Source organism: Oncorhynchus mykiss, chromosome 5, assembly GCF_057628025.1.
Source record: "Oncorhynchus mykiss isolate SJ-2025 chromosome 5, ASM5762802v1, whole genome shotgun sequence".
NCBI classification, from domain to species: domain Eukaryota; kingdom Metazoa; phylum Chordata; class Actinopteri; order Salmoniformes; family Salmonidae; genus Oncorhynchus; species Oncorhynchus mykiss.
Window position 1 is genome coordinate 2,538,540 of NC_143026.1, and position 24,405 is coordinate 2,562,944.

General features: G+C 45.4%; 1 protein-coding gene across 1 annotated transcript in view; it reads right to left on the minus strand.

The window, feature by feature from the left end:
• Positions 1-913: 913 nt before the first annotated feature.
• LOC110523069 (sorting nexin-30) overlaps positions 914-24,405 on the minus strand; it is a 56,873-nt gene continuing 33,381 nt past the window's right edge. The window contains exons 5-9 of the mRNA XM_090233574.1: positions 20,578-20,767; positions 18,296-18,495; positions 13,211-13,303; positions 11,559-11,711; positions 914-6,319 (exon numbers count right to left, since the gene is read on the minus strand). Of these exons, the coding sequence (XP_090089700.1) occupies positions 6,242-6,319; positions 11,559-11,711; positions 13,211-13,303; positions 18,296-18,495; positions 20,578-20,767 (714 nt within the window). The 3' untranslated portion in view covers positions 914-6,241. The remainder of the gene's footprint in view (positions 6,320-11,558; positions 11,712-13,210; positions 13,304-18,295; positions 18,496-20,577; positions 20,768-24,405) is intronic.

The window sequence follows — 24,405 nt, forward strand, 5'->3', positions numbered from 1 at the left end:
AGTAAGATGACCTGTTGAGTAAGATGACCTTTTGAGTAAAATGACCTTTTGAGTAAAATGACCTGTTGAGTAAAATGACCTGTTGAGTAAAATGACCTGTTGAGATAGATGACCTGTTGAGTAAAATGACCTGTTGAGTAAAATGACCTGTGAGTAAAATGACCTGTGAGTAAAATGACCTGTTGAGTAAAATGACCTGTTGAGTAAAATGACCTGTTGAGTAAAATGACCTGTTGAGTAAAATAACCTGTTGAGTAAAATTACCTCTTGAGATAGATGACCTGTTGAGTAAAATGACCTGTTGAGTAAAATGACCTGTGAGTAAAATGACCTGTGAGTAAAATGACCTGTTGAGTAAAATGACCTGTTGAGTAAAATGACCTCTTGAGATAGATGACCTGTTGAGTTAGAGGACCTGTTCAGGAAGATGACTTGTTGAGATAGATGACCTCTTGAGATAGATGATCTCTTGAGATAGATGACCTCTTGAGATAGATGACCTGTTGAGATAGATCACCTGTTGAGTTAGAGGACCTGTTCAGGAAAATGACCTGTTCAGGAAAATGACCCGTTGACCTGTTCAGTAAGATGACCTGTTCAGTAAGATGACCTGTTCAGTAAGATGACCTGTTGACCTGTTCAGTAAGATGACCTGTTGACCTGTTCAGTAAAATGACCTGTTCAGTAAGATGACCTGTTCAGCTAGATGACCTGATGAGTAAAATGACCTGTGTTGTGTTGACCTGTTCAGTAAGGTGACCTATTGACCTGTTCAGTAAGATGACCTATTGACCTGTTCAGTAAGATGACCTATTGACCTGTTCAGTAAGATGACCTATTGACCTGTTCAGTAAGATGACCTATTGACCTGTTCAGTAAGATGACCTATTGACCTGTTCAGTAAGATGACCTGTTGACATGTGAAATATTAATTTTATTACAAGTGTATGTTATAATCACATCCAGACAACTTTCACAGTGTCCATAAAAGGACAAATCGTGTCCATATCAGAAGAAAATGGCTGACAATAACAGGGCTTTTCTTGCCTGAGATGGAAAAATATGTTTTCTGAAGAGGTTCAATATGTCCTTAATGTTGTGAGGTGCTCAGAAATAAGTATTTATTTTGGTTTAAAAAAAAATCGTACCGGTTTTGTGTAATGTCCCAGCTGCAGATAGCTGAGTAGTGAACAGAGATATCATCAAATCCATGTCAACAACCACACTGTGTTACATGACAGTGGATAGGGGAGGAAGAGGCAGTCCAACACGATTTGGCACTACATGTCTGCGTCCCAAATTGCATCCTATTTCCTATATATATTGCACTACCAGAATCCTGGTCAACAGTAGCACACTAGATAGGAGGGGTATTTGAGACGCTAACATGGATTCATACCAGTTAACCTTTGACCTCATCCCCAGGCTATTGGGCACAGGAGGAAGAGTCTGGTATGGTGTGGTGTAATCTTGGCACCCCAGAATCAAATCCTGTGTGAGCAGCCTGTTTGCTTACGTTTGGTTCCTAGTGAATAGGTGTGGGAGTCAGAACACCAACCAGGAAACGTTAGACAGTATGTTAGGTAGGTTTCCTCTTCGGCCAGAGGATTGCTGCTCTACTCTCCTGCACGGCTGGTTCTGTTAGTGCTTCAACAACAACATGATAAAAAACATGATGAAGATGCTGGACTCTTCAAGGGCTTTGGGCATCGAAGACCATCAAACACCTGCATTGTTTACAAAAAGATAATTGGCAACCAACCAACAGACTACAACCTTCTAACAGAAAATAAACACTGTGCATATTTATAGGGTGTCCAATCAAAAACACATATTTTGACCAATCGGTAATAATATGTTAATTGTGTAGAAAAATCTGTAAAATAGAATCAGCTAAAGTGGCAGGATCCCTTTCCCATTGAACTCTTCATCTCTCTTCTCAACTCCGACAGGACATAAAACAATCTAGATGTAACATAAATATCAATTTTGAGATATGACATAGTATTTTCATATTCATTAAAAAAATCCTGTTCTTTTTCAAAGCTTTCTCACAAAAAAAAACCCAAAGCGTTTCTCTGTGAAATGTGTACAGAGCACTGAGCGTATATCGAGCTATTTATTTTCAAGCCTTTTACATTTTAATTCAGTTCGTGTCAAATTTGGCTGTTTTTTTTTTTTTGTGTCACACGCGGAAACAACTTTGAAGACGACGACAACAAAATGTAAAATCCTCAAAAGTTGTTAGGAGAAACGTGCACTGCAACGTCAACAGAGCCAGGTGGTTATCATCAGATGTTAGGTTACAAAAAAAATCCTACTTTCTGATATAATGTTAAGGATATGTTAAAGAAAACCCCACTGAACGAGTCAGAACATAAATAATCGTATTTGTCTCTGTAAAATGTGTTATAAAACATAAGAAAGTGAAACTTCATCCCCAAAGGGTGTTTTGGACACCCTAATATTAGTTTGGTCTCTACATTCGCTAATCCTTTGGCTGGTCGGTGGGACAGAACGCTTCTATAGGACAGCCTGTCTACGGTATCAGGGTCATGTTCATTAGTGCACAACGTAGCAAAACGTTAAACACACGGAAAGCGTTCAGCAACAAAAAATAGTTTCCTTTTTGGACAAGTTCAGGTAGTCTGTTTTCTTCTGTTTGGTTTCTAGTGAATACAACCCAGGCTATTTTGGTGTGCAACAAGGTACAGAACAGGGCTTCCAGACAGACAGAGTAGAGAGAGAGTAGTCAGAGTAGAGGGGGAGTGAGAGAGGGTAGAGAGAGAGAGAGTAGAGAGAGAAGAAAGAGTAGAGAGAGTACAGAGAGAGTAGAGAGAGAGAGAGAGACAGAGTAGAGAGAGAGTAGAGAGAGAGAGAGACAGAGTAGAGAGAGTAAAGAGAGTAGAGGGGGAGTGAGAGAGGGTAGAGAGAGAGACAGAGTAGAGAGAGAGTAGAGAGAGTAGAGGGAGAGAGAGAGAGAGAGAGAGAGAGAGGTAGAGAGAGTAGAGAGAGACAGTAGAGAGAGAGTAGAGAGAGTAGAGAGAGACTAGAGAGAGACTAGAGAGAGTAGAGGGAGATTGAGAGAGAGTGAGTGAGAGAGAGAGTAGAGGGAGAGAGAGTGAGAGAGAGAGGTAGAGAGAGAGAGAGAGTGAGTGAGAGAGAGAGTAGAGGGAGAGAGAGTGAGAGAGAGAGGTAGAGAGAGTAGAGAGAGAGTAGAGAGAGAGTAGAGAGAGACAGTAGAGAGAGAGTAGAGAGAGTAGAGAGAGAGTGAGTGAGAGAGAGAGTAGAGGGAGAGAGAGTGAGAGAGAGAGGTAGAGAGAGAGTAGAGAGAGAGTAGGGAGAGACAGTAGAGAGAGAGTAGAGAGAGACTAGAGAGTAGAGGGAGATTGAGAGAGAGAGAGTGAGAGAGAGAGTGAGAGAGAGAGTAGAGGGAGAGAGAGTGAGAGAGAGAGAGAGTAGAGGGAGAGAGAGTAGAGGGAGAGAGTGAGAGAGAGAGGTAGAGAGAGAGTAGAGGGAGAGAGTGAGAGAGAGAGGTAGAGAGAGAGTAGAGGGAGAGAGAGAGGTAGAGAGAGTAGAGAGAGAGAGAGAGTAGAGAGAGTAGAGAGAGAGTAGAGAGAGACTAGAGAGAGTAGAGGGAGATTGAGAGAGTGAGTGAGAGAGAGAGTAGAGGGAGAGAGTGAGAGAGAGAGGTAGAGAGAGACTAGAGAGAGTAGAGGGAGAGAGAGTGAGTGAGAGAGAGAGTAGAGGGAGAGAGTGAGAGAGAGAGGTAGAGAGAGAGTAGAGGGAGAGAGTGAGAGAGAGGTAGAGAGAGAGTAGAGAGAGAGTAGAGAGAGAGTAGAGAGAGTAGAGAGAGAGTGAGTGAGAGAGAGAGTAGAGGGAGAGAGAGTGAGAGAGAGAGGTAGAGAGAGAGTAGAGAGAGAGTAGAGAGAGACAGTAGAGAGAGAGTAGAGAGAGACTAGAGAGAGTAGAGGGAGATTGAGAGAGAGTGAGTGAGAGAGAGAGTAGAGGGAGAGAGTGAGAGAGAGAGAGGTAGAGAGAGAGAGAGAGTGAGTGAGAGAGAGAGTAGAGGGAAAGAGAGAGAGAGAGAGAGAGTAGAGGGAGAGAGAGTGAGAGAGAGAGAGAGTAGAGGTAGAGAGAGAGTAGAGGGAGAGAGTGAGAGAGAGAGGTAGAGAGAGAGTAGAGGGAGGGAGAGAGGTAGAGAGAGTAGAGAGAGAGAGAGAGTAGAGAGAGTAGAGAGAGAGTAGAGAGAGACTAGAGAGAGTAGAGGGAGATTGAGAGAGAGTGAGAGAGAGAGTAGAGGGAGAGAGTGAGAGAGAGAGGTAGAGAGAGACTAGAGAGAGTAGAGGGAGAGAGAGTGAGTGAGAGAGAGAGTAGAGGGAGAGAGTGAGAGAGAGAGGTAGAGAGAGAGTAGAGGGAGAGAGTGAGAGAGAGAGGTAGAGAGAGAGTAGAGGGAGAGAGAGAGGTAGAGAGAGTAGAGAGAGAGAGTAGAGAGAGTAGAGAGAGACTAGAGAGAGTAGAGGGAGATTGAGAGAGAGTGAGAGAGAGAGTAGAGGGAGAGAGAGAGAGAGAGAGAGTAGAGAGAGAGTAGAGGGAGAGAGAGAGTGAGAGAGAGAGTGAGAGAGAGAGGTAGAGAGAGACTAGAGAGAGTAGAGGGAGAGAGAGTGAGTGAGAGAGAGTAGAGGGAGAGAGAGTGAGAGAGAGAGAGAGTGAGAGAGGTAGAGAGAGAGAGAGAGAGGTAGAGAGAGAGAACCATCCACTCTGCTCCATGGCTCTTCCCAGCAGGCCATTGTCTCACGTCAGATAGCGTCCCTCCTACGAGAGAGGGGGGCTCATCCCTCAACCGATCTGTCACGTAGGACGTGGAACACATCTCTAATAATCTACATTTTGCTCTTCTGCCTAATTCTAGTTCCTAATTCTGAAAATAACTCTCTCTCTGTAGCTATGACACACGGGATACTACGGAAACACAATCACTTGAGTAAACTCCAGTTAGCAGTGGAGTGCAGGGCTTGTTTGAATGGCCATTCGGTAGATAGTTTGCCAGCTTGTAAGGCACCAAAGTTCTCAGAAATCAGCAGGTTTCTGACTCTGACAGCTGGCAATGTGCCTTGCTACATTCAGCTGTGCTGTAGAACTCGGCACACTAAATCACAGCAGAACAAGATATCATGACAACTCGTTTGTGCATTAGCTAGAATTTACTAGGATTATTCAGCATTGAGTGTGTGTGAACTCGCATTGTTAGCATCCCTGCCTTTCATTATGGATTGATTTGAGACTGGTACAGCCAGCAAGCAGACACTAGCTACTGTAGCTGATGCGTTAGCTAGCTAATTTTAGTGTACATTACGAATTTCATAAATACTGATTCTTCCAACCACATAACACCTTCGTTAGATGTAGAATTAGGTAGTGAAGATTTATTAGCTTCAGGGTGATATTTTCTGGTCAGATTAAACCTGACTCCAGGGTGATATTTCTGGTCAGATTAAACCTGACTTCAGGGTGATATTTCTGGTCAGATTAAACCTGACTCCAGGGTGATATTTCTGGTCAGATTAAATCTGACTCCAGGGTGATATTTCTGGTCAGATTAAATCTGACTCCAAGGTGATATTTCTGGTCAGATTAAATCTGACTCCAAGGTGATATTTCTGGTCAGATTAAATCTGACTCCAGGGTGATATTTTTGGTCAGATTAAATCTGACTCCAGGGTGATATTTCTGGTCAGATTAAATCTGACTCCAGGGTGATATTTTTGGTCAGATTAAATCTGACTCCAGGGTGATATTTCTGGTCAGATTAAATCTGACTCCAGGGTGATATTTCTGGTCAGATTAACTCGGACTCTTTCAGATGATGTAGAGGCTTTTAGTAGACGATGTCACCTTTGTAACATCCCGAATGTTAGCACAGCATATTGTGGCCAAACTTCTTTTTAGCTATCCCATGAGTGTTCGCAAGTTATCAGACAGATGAGTGCAGGTGGCCGTTGCGCTACCTGACGTGAGACAATGCCCAGCAGGCAGGAAGGGACGTTCCGACTGACTGGGTTTCACATATAGAAACACCAAAACTAAAGAGGACTTCAGTCTGTAGACCCAAAAGCCCATTTCCTTGGTCATCTCCCGTCGAGAGTATCTGTGTCTGTGTGTGACACTGGAAACTCGGGTAGAGAAGTGTTTGAGATGTTATGTCCACTTTCCAATGTGCTCCAAAGGGGAGCTGGCCGTGTCAGTCTTCCTCTGTTTCTGTCTCCTGTGGTTGCTTGTCCTGTAATACTGGAATGACAGACTCCCACGCTGCAAGGCACTGAAACGCACAGAGAAATGGTCGTGTTAACACACTGAAACACACAGAGAGATGGCCGTGTTAACACACTGAAACACACAGAGAGATGGTCGTGTTAACACACTGAAACACACAGAGAAATGGTCGTGTTAACACACTGAAACACACAGAGAGATGGTCGTGTTAACACACTGAAACACACAGAGAGATGGTCGTGTTAACACACAGAGAGATGGTCGTGTTAACACACTGAAACACACAGAGAGATGGTCGTGTTAACACACTGAAACACACAGAGAGATGGTCGTGTTAACACACTGAAACACACAGAGAGATGGTCGTGTTAACACACAGAGAGATGGTCATGTTAACACACTGAAACACACAGAGAGATGGTCGTGTTAACACACTGAAACACACAGAGAGATGGCCGTGTTAACACACTGAAACACACAGAGAGATGGTCGTGTTAACACACTGAAACACACAGAGAGATGGTCGTGTTAACACACTGAAACACACAGAGAGATGGTCGTGTTAACACACAGAGAGATGGTCGTGTTAACACACAGAGAGATGGTCGTGTTAACACACAGAGAGATGGTCGTGTTAACACACTGAAACACACAGAGAGATGGTCGTGTTAACACACTGAAACACACAGAGAGATGGTCGTGTTAACACACAGAGAGATGGTCATGTTAACACACTGAAACACACAGAGAGATGGTCGTGTTAACACACTGAAACACACAGAGAGATGGTCGTGTTAACACACTGAAACACACAGAGAGATGGTCGTGTTAACACACTGAAACACACAGAGAGATGGTCGTGTTAACACACAGAGAGATGGTCGTGTTAACACACAGAGAGATGGTCGTGTTAACACACTGAAACACACAGAGAGATGGTCGTGTTAACACACAGAGAGATGGTCGTGTTAACACACAGAGAGATGGTCGTGTTAACACACTGAAACACACAGAGAGATGGTCGTGTTAACACACTGAAACACACAGAGAGATGGTCGTGTTAACACACAGAGAGATGGTCATGTTAACACACTGAAACACACAGAGAGATGGCCGTGTTAACACACTGAAACACACAGAGAGATGGCCGTGTTAACACACTGAAACACACAGAGAGATGGTCGTGTTAACACACTGAAACACACAGAGAGATGGTCGTGTTAACACACTGAAACACACAGAGAGATGGCCGTGTTAACACACTGAAACACACAGACAGTAGGCACCAGAATGACACTGAAACACACAGACAGTAGGCACCAGAATGACACTGAAACACACAGACAGTAGGCACCAGAATGACACTGAAACACACAGACAGTAGGCACCAGAATGACACTGAAACACACAGACAGTAGGCACCAGAATGACACTGAAACACACAGACAGTAGGCACCAGAATGACACTGAAACACACAGACAGTAGGCACCAGAATGACACTGAAACACACAGACAGTAGGCACCAGAATGACACTGAATGCATCAAAAGACATGAGATGAAAAGGTTTCTAAAGTCATCCTTAGTTCCTCTACAGACCATTCCTACTTCCTGTTGGCCCAGGCCCTGTTAGTTTCAATGTCACAAGTCACCAAAGGGCTTTAATACATCTAGTTAGAATATGTTACTGTTTGTTTTTCCTTTATTTATTCAACCAGGTTCAGCTGACCTGAAACACTAGTAGGGATGGAGAACGTTCAGCCTCGTAGGGACGGAGAACGTTCAGCCTCGTAGGGACGGAGAACGTTCAGCCTCGTAGGGACGGAGAACGTTCAGCCTCGTAGGGACGGAGAACGTTCAGCCTCGTAGGGACGGAGAACGTTCAGCCTCGTAGGGACGGAGAACGTTCAGCCTCGTAGGGACGGAGAACGTTCAGCCTCGTAGGGACGGAGAACGTTCAGCCTCGTAGGGACGGAGAACGTTCAACCTCGTAGGGACGGAGAACGTTCAGCCTGCTGCACTGAAACACTAGTAGGGATGGAGAACGTTCAGCCTCGTAGAGACTGTCGTGTCTTTGGCATCATTAAAACTGAAGACCTATTTATCAAATAACTCTGTAATTATTATTACGTGATTAAACTACTTATTAATCAGAAGACTAATTGATCAAATATTAAAATATCTGAAAAGTTATATTAGGAAAAGTATAACTTACATTAGAAATCTGAATATTTTCCTAGGTGCCCCGACTTCCTCGTTAATTACAGTTACTTGATTAACCTTTTTGGGATAGGGGGCAGCATTTTCACTTTTGGATGAATAGCGTGCCCAGAGTGAACTGCCTCCTACTCTGTCCCAGATGATAATATATGCATATTATTATTACTATTGGATAGAAAACAGTCTGAAGTTTCTAAAACTGTTTGAATGATGTCTGTGAGTATAACAGAATTCATATGGCAGGCAAAAACCTGAGAAGAAATCCAAACAGAAAGTGGGACATTGAGGTTTGTAGTTTTTCAAAGCTTGGCCTACTGAATACACATTGAGATATGGATCAAGTTGCACTTCCTACGGCTTCCACTAGATGTCAACCGTCTTTAGAAACTTGAGTGAAGATTCTACTATAAAGGAGGGGCTCATGAGACCTCTTTGAGTCAGTGGTCTGGCAGAGAGCCTTGGTCTCATGACGCGCGCTCCGACAGAGTTCCAGAACTTTTCTGAAGGAATTCTCTGGTTGGAACATTATTGATGTTTTATGTTAAAAACATCCTAAAGATTGATTCCATACATCGTTTGACATGTTTCTGAAGGACTGTAATGGAACTTTTAGAGGTTTGTCTGGATGAAGTGCCTGTGCATCATGAAGATGGATTACTGGGCTGAACACGCTAACAACAAGTGGCTTTTTGGACATAAATGACAGACTTTATGGAACTTTATGGAACAAATCAGTCATTTATTGTCAAACTGGGAATCCTGGGAATGCCTTCTGATGAAGATCATCAAAGGTAAGTGAATATTTCTGGTGTTGTTTCTAACTCTGTTGACTCCAAAATGGAGGATATTCCTCTGGGTGTTTTGGGTTCTGAGCGCCGTTCTCAGATTATGCTTTTTTTTAAAAAATCTGACACAGCGGTTGCATTAAGGAGAAGTCTATCTTTAATTCTGTGAATAACACTTGTATCTTTAATCAATGTTTATTATGAGTATTTCTGCAAAATCACCGGATGTTTTGAAATCAAAACATTAATGCACGTAAGGTGCCAATGTAAACTGAGATTTTTGGATATAAATATGCACATTATCGAACAAAACAGACATGTATTGTGTAACATGATGTCCTATGAGTGTCATCTGATGAAGATCATCAAAGGTTAATGATTAATTTTATCTATATTTCTGCTTTTTGTGACTCCTATCTTCGGCTGGAAAAATGGCTGTGTTTTTTCGACTTGGCAGTGGCCTAACATAATCATATGTGGTGCTTTCGCTGTAAAGCATTTTTTTTTAAATCAGACACGATGGGTAGATTAACAAGATGTTTATCTTTCATTTGCTGTATTGGACTTGTTAATGTCTGAAGGTTACATATTTCCCAAAATTAATTTTGCGTTTCGCGCGCTGCCTTTTCAGCGGAATGTTGACGCTAGAAAGGTTACGTCTTTATTGAAGACTCATCTCTTCAGTAGGTCATATGATTGAGTGTAGTCTGGCCCAGGAGTGTGAAGGTGAACCGAAAGGCACTGGAGCAACGAACCGCCCTTACTGTCTCTGCTGCTCTTTCCACAGGGATTCTCTGCCTCTAACCCTATTACGGGGGCTGAGTCACTGGCTTACTGGTGCTCTTCCATGCCGTCCCTGGAAGGGGTGCGTCACCTGAGTGGGTTGAGTCACTGACGTGATCTTTCTGTCCAGGTTGGCGCCTCCCCTTGGGTTGTGCCGTGGGGGAGATCTTTGTGGGCTATACTCGGCCTTGTCTCAGGATGGTAAGTTGGTGGTTGAAGATATCCCTCTAGCGGTGTGGGGGCTGTGCTTTGGCAAAGTGTTGCGTTTCATTCTCAAATGGGTCATCTACCATAAACACGGAGCTACTACATCTTATCATCTATTTTTATTTTATTTATCTGTTATTTTACCAGGTAATTTGACTGAGAACATCTCATTTACAGAAACAACCTGGGGAATAGTTACAGGGGAGAGGAGGGAGATGAATGAGCCAATTGTAAACTGGGGATTATTAGGTGACCGTGATGGTTTGATGGCCAGATTGGGAATTTAGCCAGGACACCGGGGTTAACACCCCTAGTCTTACGATAAGTGCCATGGGATCTTTAATGACCACAGAGAGTCAGGACACCGGGGCTAACACCCCAACTCTTCCGATAAGTGTCATGGGATCTTTAATGAACTCAGAGAGTCAGAACACCCATTTAACGTCCCATTCGAAAGACGGCACCCAACACAGGGCAGTGTCCCCAATCACTGCCCTGGGGCATTGGGATATTTTTTAGACCAGAGGAAAGAGTGCCTCCTACTGGCCCTCCAACACCACTTCCAGCAGCATCTGGTCTCCCATCCAGGGACTGACCAGGACCAACCCTACTTAGCTTCAGAAGCAAGCCAGCAGTGGTATCAACAGGTATATGTCATATAGTTTAGTTAGTTAGTTCCTTGTGTTTTGTCTTTTAGAGCAAATGGTACATTGGTGCCAGTCCAATTTCTAGATTTACTATAATATTCAATGCTTTCTATACAATGTCAATATATTTTGTATTTAACCGTGGGGGATTAATTTGCGCACACTATTGATTACAGTAGAACAAGCTATTCAATACCGGTTTAGGAGTGTCCACTTGGTAAATGTTGATGTTTCTCAGGTACTAATTTAGCTAAATACAGTATAAGTCATCCCAAGTGCGACACGTGTTTGTGATGCTGTATGTCGAAGACCAAGACATAGAACTTATTTCAACATATTGATTATGAATTTGAACATTAAAAAAAAGTGCTTTGACACCCAAACAGGAAGCAGCAACAGTATCGTTATCAAATTATGTTTTAGGAAAATTAGTTATACTTAATAAAAACATTTTTTTAATGATAGACAGGTAAAAACGACGTAACGAGCCTAATAACCTAATATGATGAATTGATTTTGATGATATTACTGAAAATACATTGGATCAATAAGAAACGCTTCCCTTTGCACCCTGTACTACCACCTGTATTAAATGGACATATGATAACATGAGCCAGTAGTCTGTTGTAGTCTCCTGCTGTTACCTTCTCATAGTACTGGATGTTGTGGTCTGCCATGCCAGTGAGTAACTGTCTGAAGTCTTGTGTCTTGTTGTTCTGCCACTGGTCCCAGTCTGACTTCAGGTCAGCGTTAAAACACTCCACTCTGTCCTGGCACTTCTCCACGTCTGTAGGCACCTGTTGTAGAGAGGGGACAGAACTAAGCACCTGTTGTAGAGAGGGGACAGAACTAAGCACCTGCAGTAGAGGGGACATAACTAAGTACCTGCTGTAGAGAGGGGACAGGGGACAGAACTAAGTACCTTCTGTAGAGAGGGGACAGAACTAAGCACCTGCTGTAGAGAGGACAGGGGACAGAACTAAGCACCTGTTGTAGAGAGGGGACAGAACTAAGCACCTGCTGTAGAGAGGGGACATAACTAAGCACCTGCTGTAGAGAGGGGACAGGGGACAGAACTAAGTACCTGCTGTAGAGAGGACAGGGGACAGAACTAAGTACCTGCTGTAGAGAGGGGACAGAACTAAGCACCTGCTGTAGAGAGGACAGGGGACAGAACTAAGCACCTGTTGTAGAAAGGGGACAGAACTAAGCACCTGCTGTAGAGAGGGGACAGAACTAAGCACCTGCTGTAGAGAGGGGACAGGGGACAGAACTAAGCACCTGTTGTAGAGAGGGGACATAACTAGGCACCTGCTGTAGAGAGGGGACAGGGAACAGAACTAAGCACCTGCTGTAGAGAGGACAGGGAACAGAACTAACAGAAATATGCATGGGAGTATGGGTAAACTGCTAGGGACACAGCACTCGAAGCAAGGCACTATGGGTAAACTGCTAGGGACACATACCACAGCGCTCGAAGCAAGGCACTATGGGTAAACTGCTAGGGACACATACCGCAGCACTCGAAGCAAGGCACTATGGGTAAACTGCTAGGGACACATACCGTAGCGCTCGAAGCAAGGCTTTATGGGCATGTGGCTCTGCTTGGAGTCTGCTTCAATGGGCATAGCACTACGCTAAAAAGGGCTAAAGGAATGGTTGGGGAAAAGCCTAGATCATTAGCATTAGCATTGACTTAGTGCAAGCCTAGATCATTAGCATTAGCACTGACTTAGTGCAAGCCTCGATCATTAGCATTAGCATTGACTTAGTGCAAGCCTCAATCATTAGCATTAGCCTCTGATTTAGTGCAAGCCTAGATCATTAGCATTAGCATTGACTTAGTGCAAGCCTAGATCATTAGCATTGACTTAGTGCAAGCCTAGATCATTAGCATTAGCATTGACTTAGTGCAAGCCTCGATCATTAGCATTGATTTAGTGCAAGCCTAGATCATTAGCATTAGCATTGACTTAGTACAGAATTAGCACTGGATCATTACCACTGTACCACTGTCAACTACACTTGTTGCTTGCCTGCTCAGGAATGTCACATTCTTCATAGCTACTGTAGGTATGAGGAAAACTGATTCATCCAACCAGACACAGAAAAACGTGTACTTATTCGTTTTATGACCTGCTATTAAACTAAGCTGTCTAAGTTTAAGCGCGTCTGTGTTTGAGTAACTGGTTTAGAAACATTGCTGTAGGCTCCTATGGATCTCAAAATGGCCCCCTATTTCCCTATATAGTGCACTACTTTTGGCAAAAGCCCGTTGAGTGTTGACTAGACTAACCTTGGCTGTTGGTCTCTCTTCTTTCCGGAGTGCAGCAGCTTCCAGTTTGGCCTCATATTCTGCCTGGACGTTGTCCCTCTTCTTCAGAACAGCCTGGCAGAGCAGAAAGACACCAGATGTTACATCTATCCCACTCTCACATTCATACTGTTCATCATTACAATCCACACTTCTTATTCAAATCATAGTTTAATATCTGTTTTTAAAGGTGGAGGGAAAACTAATTCTTCAACTCAACTCCTCTTGTAGAAACAAGACTGGGTTAGTTAGTAGAGAGATGTGACTGAAACAAGACTGGGTTAGTTAGTAGAGAGATGTGACTGAAACCAGACTGGATTAGTTAGTAGAGAGATGTGACTGAAACCAGACTGGGTTAGTTAGTAGAGAGATGTGACTGAAACCAGACTGGGTTAGTTAGTAGAGAGATGTGACTGAAACAAGACTGGGTTAGTTAGTAGAGAGATATGACTGAAACAAGACTGGGTTAGTTAGTAGAGAGATGTGACTGAAACCAGACTGGGTTAGTTAGTAGAGAGATGTGACTGAAACAAGACTGGGTTAGTTAGTAGAGAGATGTGACTGAAACAAGACTGGGTTAGTTAGTAGAGAGATGTGACTGAAACAAGACTGGGTTAGTTAGTAGAGAGATGTGACTGAAACAAGACTGGGTTAGTTAGTAGAGAGATGTGACTGAAACCAGACTGGGTTAGTTAGTAGAGAGATGTGACTGAAACAAGACTGGGTTAGTTAGTAGAGAGATGTGACTGAAACAAGACTGGGTTAGAAACCAGACTGGGTTAGTTAGTTAGTAGAGAGATGTGACTGAAACAAGACTGGGTTAGTTAGTAGAGAGATGTGACTGAAACAAGACTGGGTTAGTTAGTAGAGAGATGTGACTGAAACAAGACTGGGTTAGTTAGTAGAGAGATGTGACTGTAACCAGACTGGGTTAGTTAGTAGAGAGATGTGACTGAAACAAGACTGGGTTAGTTAGTAGAGAGATGTGACTGAAACAAGACTGGGTTAGAAACCAGACTGGGTTAGTTAGTTAGTTAGTAGAGAGATGTGACTGAAACAAGACTGGGTTAGTTAGTAGAGAGATGTGACTGAAACAAGACTGGGTTAGTTAGTAGAGAGATGTGACTGAAACAAGACTGGGTTAGTTAGTAGAGAGATGTGACTGAAACAAGACTGGGTTTTTTTTGATTTTTTATTTTACCTTTATTTAACCAGGTAGGCAAGTTGAGAACAAGTTCTCATTTACAATTGCGACCTGGCCAAGATAAAGCAAAGCAGTTCGACAGATACAACGACACAGAGTTACACATGGAGTAAAACAAACATACAGTCAATAATACAGTATAAACAATTATATATACAATGTGAGCAAATGAGGTGAGAAGGGAGGTAAAGGCAAAAAAGCCCTTGGTGGCAAGGTAAATACAATATAGCAAGTAAAACACTGGAATGGTAGTTTTGCAATGGAAGAATGTGCAAAGTAGAAATAAAAATAATGGGGTGCAAAGGAGCAAAATAAATAAATAAATTAAATACAGTTGGGAAAGAGGTAGTTGATAGGGCTAAATTATAGCTGGGCTATGTACAGGTGCAGTAATCTGTGAGCTGCTCTGACAGTTGGTGCTTAAAGCTAGTGAGGGAGATAAGTGTTTCCAGTTTCAGAGATTTTTGTAGTTCGTTCCAGTCATTGGCAGCAGAGAACTGGAAAGAGAGGCGGCCAAAGAAAGAATTGGTTTTGGGGGTGACTAGAGAGATATACCTGCTGGAGCGTGTGCTACAGGTGGGAGATGCTATGGTGACCAGCGAGCTGAGATAAGGGGGGACTTTACCTAGCAGGGTCTTGTAGATGACATGGAGCCAGTGGGTTTGGCGACGAGTATGAAGCGAGGGCCAGCCAACGAGAGCGTACAGGTCGCAATGGTGGGTAGTATATGGGGCTTTGGTGACAAAACGGATTGCACTGTGATAGACTGCATCCAATTTGTTGAGTAGGGTATTGGAGGCTATTTTGTAAATTACATCGCCAAAGTCGAGGATTGGTAGGATGGTCAGTTTTACAAGGGTATGTTTGGCAGCATGAGTGAAGGATGCTTTGTTGCGAAATAGGAAGCCAATTCTAGATTTAACTTTGGATTGGAGATGTTTGATATGGGTCTGGAAGGAGAGTTTACAGTCTAACCAGACACCTAAGTATTTGTAGTTGTCCACGTATTCTAAGTCAGAGCCGTCCAGAGTAGTGATGTTGGACAGGCGGGTAGGTGCAGGTAGCGATCGGTTGAAGAGCATGCATTTAGTTTTACTTGTATTTAAGAGCAATTGGAGGCCACGGAAGGAGAGTTGTATGGCATTGAAGCTTGCCTGGAGGGTTGTTAACACAGTGTCCAAAGAAGGGCCGGAAGTATACAGAATGGTGTCGTCTGCGTAGAGGTGGATCAGAGACTCACCAGCAGCAAGAGCGACCTCATTGATGTATACAGAGAAGAGAGTCGGTCCAAGAATTGAACCCTGTGGCACCCCCATAGAGACTGCCAGAGGTCCCAACAACAGACCCTCCGATTTGACACACTGAACTCTATCAGAGAAGTAGTTGGTGAACCAGGCGAGGCAATCATTTGAGAAACCAAGGCTGTTGAGTCTGCCGATGAGGATGTGGTGATTGACAGAGTCGAAAGCCTTGGCCAGATCAATGAATACGGCTGCACAGTAATGTTTCTTATCGATGGCGGTTAAGATATCGTTTAGGACCTTGAGCGTGGCTGAGGTGCACCCATGACCAGCTCTGAAACCAGATTGCATAGCAGAGAGATTCAAAATGGTCGGTAATCTGTTTGTTGACTTGGCTTTCGAAGACCTTAGAAAGGCATGGTAGGATAGATATAGGTCTGTAGCAGTTTGGGTCAAGAGTGTCCCCCCCTTTGAAGAGGGGGATGACCGCAGCTGCTTTCCAATCTTTGGGAATCTCAGACGACACGAAAGAGAGGTTGAACAGGCTAGTAATAGGGGTGGCAACAATTTCGGCAGATAATTTTAGAAAGAAAGGGTCCAGATTGTCTAGCCCGGCTGATTTGTAGGGGTTCAGATTTTGCAGCTCTTTCAGAACATCAGCTGAATGGATTTGGGAGAAGGAGAAATGGGGAAGGCTTGGGCGAGTTGCTGTTGGGGGTGCAGTGCTGTTGACAGGGGTAGGAGTAGCCAGGTGGAAAGCATGGCCAGCAGTAGAAAAATGCTTATTGAAATTTTCAATTATGGTGGATTTATCAGTGGTGACAGTGTTTCCTATCTTCAGTGCAGTGGGCAGCTGGGAGGAGGTGTTCTTATTCTCCATGGACTTTACAGTGTCCCAGAACTTTTTTGAGTTAGTGTTGCAGGAAGCAAATTTCTGCTTGAAAAAGCTAGCCTTGGCTTTTCTAACTGCCTGTGTATAATGGTTTCTAGCTTCCCTGAACAGCTGCATATCACGGGGGCTGTTCGATGCTAATGCAGAACGCCACAGGATGTTTTTGTGTTGGTTAAGGGCAGTCAGGTCTGGGGAGAACCAAGGGCTATATCTGTTCCTGGTTCTAAATTTCTTGAATGGGGCATGTTTATTTAAGATGGTTAGGAAGGCATTTTTAAAAAATATCCAGGAATCCTCTACTGACGGGATGAGGTCAATATCCTTCCAGGATACCCCGGCCAGGTCGATTAGAAAGGCCTGCTCGCTGAAGTGTTTCAATGATGTAACAAACAAGACTGGGTTAGTTAGTAGAGAGATGTAACAAACAAGACTGGGTTAGTTAGTATAGAGATGTAACAAACAAGACTGGGTTAGTTAGTAGAGAGATGTAACAAACAAGACTGGGTTAGTTAGTAGAGAGATGTAACAAACAAGACTGGGTTAGTTAGTATAGAGACGTAACAAACAAGACTGGGTTAGTTAGTAGAGAGATGTAACAAACAAGACTGGGTTAGTTAGTAGAGAGATGTAACAAACAAGACTGGGGTAGTTAGTAGAGAGATGTGACAAACAAGACTGGGTTAGTTAGTAGAGAGATGTGACTGAGACAACAATGGGTTAGTTAGTTAGTTAGAGTGACGTGAAGGAAATATGACTGGGTTAGTTAGTTAGCAGAGTGGTGTGACTGAAACAACACTGGGTTGGGTGGAACTAGAGTCATATGTAGAGAAAGTCCCTGGCTGTGGTTAGAACTAAGGAACGTGTTGGAGGTAAGAGGTCAGAGGTCAAATGGGAGACATGGGGTTGGAACTAAGGAACGAGGTCAGAGGTCAGGGTCAAATGGGAGACATGGGGTTGGAACTAAGGAACGAGGTCAGAGGTCAGGGTCAAGTGGGATACATGGGGTTGGAACTAAGGAACGTGTTGGAGGTCAGAGGTCAGGGTCAAATGGGAGACATGGGGTTGGAACTAAGGAAAGAGGTCAGAGGTCAGGGTCAAGTGGGAGACATGGGGTTGGAACTAAGGAACGTGTTGGAGGTCAGAGGTCAGGGTCAAATGGGAGACATGGGGTTGGAACTAAGGAACGTGTTGGAGGTCAGAGGTCAGGGTCAAATGGGAGACATGGGGTTGGAACTAAGGAACGTGTTGGAGGTCAGAGGTCAAGGTCAAATGGGAGACATGGGGTTGGAACTAAGGAACGTGTTGGAGGTCAGAGGTCAGGGTCAAATGGGAGACATGGGGTTGGAACTAAGGAACGTGTTGGAGGTCAGAGGTCAGGGTGAAATGGGAGACATGGGGTTGGACAAGGCTGTGAATGTGTCAGGGGATATGTTTCTTTAAAAAGTCTTAATACAAACTCTGATTGCCACACACACATCCCCACACACACCCACACAGCCGCTCACACCCACACACATCCCCACACACACCCACACTCCCCCCCCACCCACCCACACACATCCACCCCCGCACACACACATCCCCACACACACCCACAGCCGCACACACCCATCCCCCCCCCCCCACACACATACCCACACACCCACCCACTGAGTTAAGAGAAATCTAGCACTGTGGTACTCCTAGACTTACCTTCATGGACTCGATATAGAGGACTTTTTCTACTGTACCTTCATGGACTCGATATAGAGGACGTATTCTCGGAGCACGGGCAGGAAGTCTCCGCTCATATCCTGGGTGAGTTCGTCCAGGGCGATGGAGCAGTTAGCCATGCAGCTGGCCACGCCCTCCAGAGGCCCCTGTAGCTCCGCCTCCGACGCCGCCCAGGTGGTGTAGACTGGACCGTACTCCTTCAGCTCTGCTAGGTACTCTACACACACACACACACACACACACACACACACACACACACACACACACACACACACACACGGAGGGGAGGAGTAAGGGACGCAGAGTCAAAACCCAGCAGGTGTAGAATGGACCATAATCCTTCGGCTCCAAAATGTACTTTAGAGAGAGAGAGACAGAGAGGGGAAGAGCAGACCGAGATCACACAGTGAGACAGTCTGACAGAGTCCTAGCACAGTGAGACAGTCTGACAGAGTCCCAGCACAGAGAGACAGTCTGACAGAGAGTCTCAGCACAGAGAGACAGAGTCTGACAGTGTCCCAGCACAGTGAGAAAGTCTGAAAGGGAGTCCCAAGCACAGTGAGAAAGTCTGACAGAGAGTCCCAGCACAGAGAGACAGTCTGACAGAGAGTCCCAGCACAGAGAGACAGTCTGACAGAGTCCCAGCACAGAGAGACAGTCTGACAGAGTCCCAGCACAGAGAGACAGTCTGACAGAGTCCCAGCACAGAGAGACAGTCTGACAGAGTCCCAGCACAGAGAGACAGTCTGACAGAGAGTCCCAGCACAGAGAGACAGTCTGACAGAGAGTCCCAGCACAGTGAGAAAGTCTGACAGAGAGTCCCAGCACAGAGAGACAGTCTGACAGAGTCCCAGCACAGAGAGACAGTCTGACAGAGAGTCTCAGCACAGAGAGACAGTCTGACGGAGTCCCAGCACAGAGAGACAGTCTGACAGAGAGTCTCAGCACAGAGAGACAGTCTGACAGAGAGTCCCAGCACAGAGAGACAGTCTGACAGAGAGTCTCAGCACAGAGAGACAGTCTGACAGAGAGTCCCAGCACAGAGAGACAGTCTGACAGAGAGTCCCAGCACAGAGAGACAGTCTGACAGAGTCCCAGCACAGAGAGACAGTCTGACAGAGAGTCCCAGCACAGAGAGACAGTCTGACAGAGTCCCAGCACAGAGAGACAGTCTGACAGAGAGTCTCAGCACAGAGAGACAGTCTGACGGAGTCCCAGCACAGAGAGACAGTCTGACAGAGAGTCCCAGCACAGAGAGACAGTCTGACAGAGAGTCTCAGCACAGAGAGACAGTCTGACAGAGAGTCCCAGCACAAAGAGACAGTCTGAGTCCTAGCACAGTGAGACAGTCTGACAGAGTCCTAGCACAGTGAGACAGTCTGACAGAGAGTCTCAGCACAGAGAGACAGTCTGACAGAGAGTCCCAGCACAAAGAGACAGTCTGAGTCCTAGCACAGTGAGACAGTCTGACAGAGTCCTAGCACAGTGAGACAGTCTGACAGAGTCCCAGCACAGAGAGACAGAGTCTGACAGTGTCCCAGCACAGTGAGAAAGTCTGAAAGGGAGTCCCAGCACAGAGACAGTCTGACAGAGAGTCCCAGCACAGTGAGACAGTCTGATAGAGAGTCCCAGCACAGAGAGACAGTCTGACAGAGAGTCCCAGCACAGTGAGACAGTCTGATAGAGAGTCCCAGCACAGAGAGACAGTCTGACAGAGTCCCAGCACACAGACAGTCTGACAGAGAGTCCCAGCACAGTGAGACAGTCTGATAGAGAGTCCCAGCACAGAGAGACAGTCTGACAGAGAGTCCCAGCACAGAGAGACAGTCTGACAGAGTCCCAGCACAGAGAGACAGTCTGACAGAGAGTCCCAGCACAGAGAGACAGTCTGATAGAGAGTCCCAGCACAGAGAGACAGTCTGATAGAGAGTCCCAGCACAGAGAGACAGTCTGATAGAGAGTCCCAGCACAGAGAGACAGTCTGATAGAGAGTCCCAGCACAGAGAGACAGTCTGATAGAGAGTCCCAGCACAGAGAGACAGTCTGACAGAGTCCCAGCACAGAGAGACAGTCTGATAGAGAGTCCCAGCACAGAGAGACAGTCTGATAGAGAGTCCCAGCACAGAGAGACAGTCTGACAGAGAGTCCCAGCACAGAGAGACAGTCTGATAGAGAGTCCCAGCACAGAGAGACAGTCTGACAGAGAGTCCCAGCACAGTGAGACAGTCTGATAGAGAGTCCCAGCACAGAGAGACAGTCCGACAGAGTGAAGTATGAACAAGACAGTTATGTTACCCACCAGACTGTTCTTTGATGATTCTCTGGGCTATCCTGTCGATAGTACCCAGCTTCTGTGTGAACATATCCAGGTAGTCTCCCATAGCAGAAAACTCCACGGGTCGGCCCCTCAGCTTGTACCCTCCTGTCACGTACTTCACCGACTCCCCCATCTTAGAGAGCAGGGCTAGGCCTGGTCTCTTATTCAGGTCCTGAGGAGAAACCACAACACGCAGGTTAACACCACAACACAACACGCAGGTTAACACCACAACACGCAGGTTAACACCACAACACAACACAACACGCAGGTTAACACCACAACACGCAGGTTAACACCACAACACAACACAACACGCAGGTTAACACCACAACACACCACAACACGCAGGTTAACACCACAACACAACACGCAGGTTATCACCACAACACAACACAACACGCAGGTTAACACCACAACACAACACAACACGCAGGTTAACACCACAACACAACACAACACGCATGTTAACACCACAACACAACACAACACGCAGGTTAACAACACAACACAACACGCAGGTTAACAACACAACACGCAGATTAACACCACAACACACCACAACACGCAGGTTAACACCACAACACAACACAACACGCAGGTTAACACCACAACACAACACAACACGCAGGTTAACACCACAACACAACACAACACGCAGGTTAACAACACAACACGCAGATTAACACCACAACACACCACAACACGCAGGTTAACAACACAACACAACACAACACGCAGGTTAACACCACAACACGCAGGTTAACACCACAACACAACACGCAGGTTAACAACACAACACAACACAACACGCAGGTTAACACCACAACACGCAGGTTAACACCACAACACAACACGCAGGTTAACACCACAACACAACACGCAGGTTAACACCACAACACGCAGGTTAACACCACAACACACAGGTTAACACCACAACACAACACGCAGGTTAACACCACAACACACAGGTTAACACCACAACACAACACAACACGCAGGTTAACAACACAACACGCAGGTTAACACCACAACACAACACAACACGCAGGTTAACACCACAACACAACACAACACGCAGGTTAACAACACAACACGCAGGTTAACAACACAACACAACACAACACGCAGGTTAACACAACACGCAGGTTAACACCACAACACGCAGGTTAACACCACAACACGCAGGTTAACACCACAACACAACACAACACGCAGGTTAACACCACAACACGCAGGTTAACACCACAACACGCAGGTTAACACCACAACACAACACGTAGGTTAACACCACAACACAACACAACACGCAGGTTAACACCACAACACGCAGGTTAACACCACAACACAACACAACACGCAGGTTAACAACACAACACGCAGGTTAACACCACAACACAGCACGCAGGTTAACACCACAACACGCAGGTTAACACCACAACACAACACGCAGGTTAACAACACAACACGCAGGTTAACACCACAACACAACACAACACGCAGGTTAACAACACAACACGCAGGTTAACACCACAACACGCAGGTTAACACCACAACACGCAGGTTAACACCACAACACAACACGCAGGTTAACAACACAACACGCAGGTTAACACCACAACACAACACGCAGGTTAACACCACAACACGCAGGTTAACAACACAACACACAGGTTAACACCACAACACAACACGCAGGTTAACACCACAACACGCAGGTTAACAACACAACACACAGGTTAACACCACAACACAACACGCAGGTTAACAACACAACACAACACGCAGGTTAACAACACAACACGCAGGTTAACACCACAACACAACACGCAGGTTAACACCACAACACGCAGGTTAACACCACAACACAACACGCAGGTTAACACCACAACATGCAGGTTAACACCACAACACGCAGGTTAACACCACAATACAACACAACACGTAGGTTAACACCACAACATGCAGGTTAACAACACAACACGCAGGTTAACACCACAACACAACACAACGCGCAGGTTAACAACACAACACGCAGGTTAACACCACAACACGCAGGTTAACACCACAACACAACACACAGGTTAACACCACATCACGCAGGTTAACACCACAACTCGCAGGTTAACACCACAACACGCAGGTTAACACCACAACACAACACTCAGGTTAACACCACAACACAACTCGCAGGTTAACATCACACCACAACTCGCAGGTTAACACCACAACACGCAGGTTAACACCACAACACAACTCGCAGGTTAACACCACAACTCGCAGGTTAACACCACAACTCGCAGGTTAACACCACAACACGCAGGTTAACACCACAACACAACACTCAGGTTAACACCACAACACAACTCGCAGGTTAACACCACAACACAACTCGCAGGTTAACACCACAACTCGCAGGTTAACACCACAACACAACTCTCAGGTTAACACCACAACACAACATGCAGGTTAACACCACAACTCGCAGGTTAACACCACAACACGCAGGTTAACACCACAACTCACAGGTTAACACCACAACTCGCAGGTTAACACCACAACACAACTCGCAGGTTAACACCACAACACAACTCGCAGGTTAACGCCACAACTCGCAGGTTAACACCACAACTCACAGGTTAACACCACAACTCACAGGTTAACACCACAACACGCAGGTTAACACCACAACTCACAGGTTAACACCACAACTCGCAGGTTAACACCACAACACAACTCGCAGGTAACACCACAACACAACTCGCAGGTAAACACCACAACTCACAGGTTAACACCACAACTCACAGGTTAACACCACAACACAACACGCAGGTTAACATCACAACACGCAGGTTAACACCACAACACGCAGGTTAACACCACAATACGCAGGTTAACAACACAACATGCAGGTTAACACCACAACACGCAGGTTAACACCACAACTCACAGGTTAACACCACAACTCGCAGGTTAACACCACAACACGCAGGTTAACACCACAACTCACAGGTTAACACCACAACTCACAGGTTAACACCACAACACGCAGGTTAACACCACAACACAACTCGCAGGTTAACACCACAACTCGCAGGTTAACACCACAACTCACAGGTTAACACCACAACACGCAGGTTAACACCACAACTCACAGGTTAACACCACAACTCACAGGTTAACACCACAACTCACAGGTTAACACCACAACTCACAGGTTAACACCACAACTCACAGGTTAACACCACAACACGCAGGTTAACACCACAACTCACAGGTTAACACCACAACTCGCAGGTTAACACCACAACACAACTCGCAGGTTAACACCACAACACAACATGCAGGTTAACACCACAACACGCAGGTTAACACCACAACACAACACGCAGGTTAACACCACAACTCGCAGGTTAACACCACAACACAACACGCAGGTTAACACCACAACTCGCAGGTTAACACCACAACTCGCAGGTTAACACCACAACTCACAGGTTAACACCACAACTCACAGGTTAACACCACAACTCGCAGGTTAACACCACAACTCGCAGGTTAACACCACAACTCGCAGGTTAACACCACAACTCGCAGGTTAACACCACAACACAACTCGCAGGTTAACACCACAACTCGCAGGTTAACACCACATCTCACAGGTTAACACCACAACACAACACGCAGGTTAACACCACAACACAACACGCAGGTTAACACCACAACACGCAGGTTAACACCACAACACAACTCGCAGGTTAACATCACAACTCGCAGGTTAACACCACAACTCACAGGTTAACACCACAA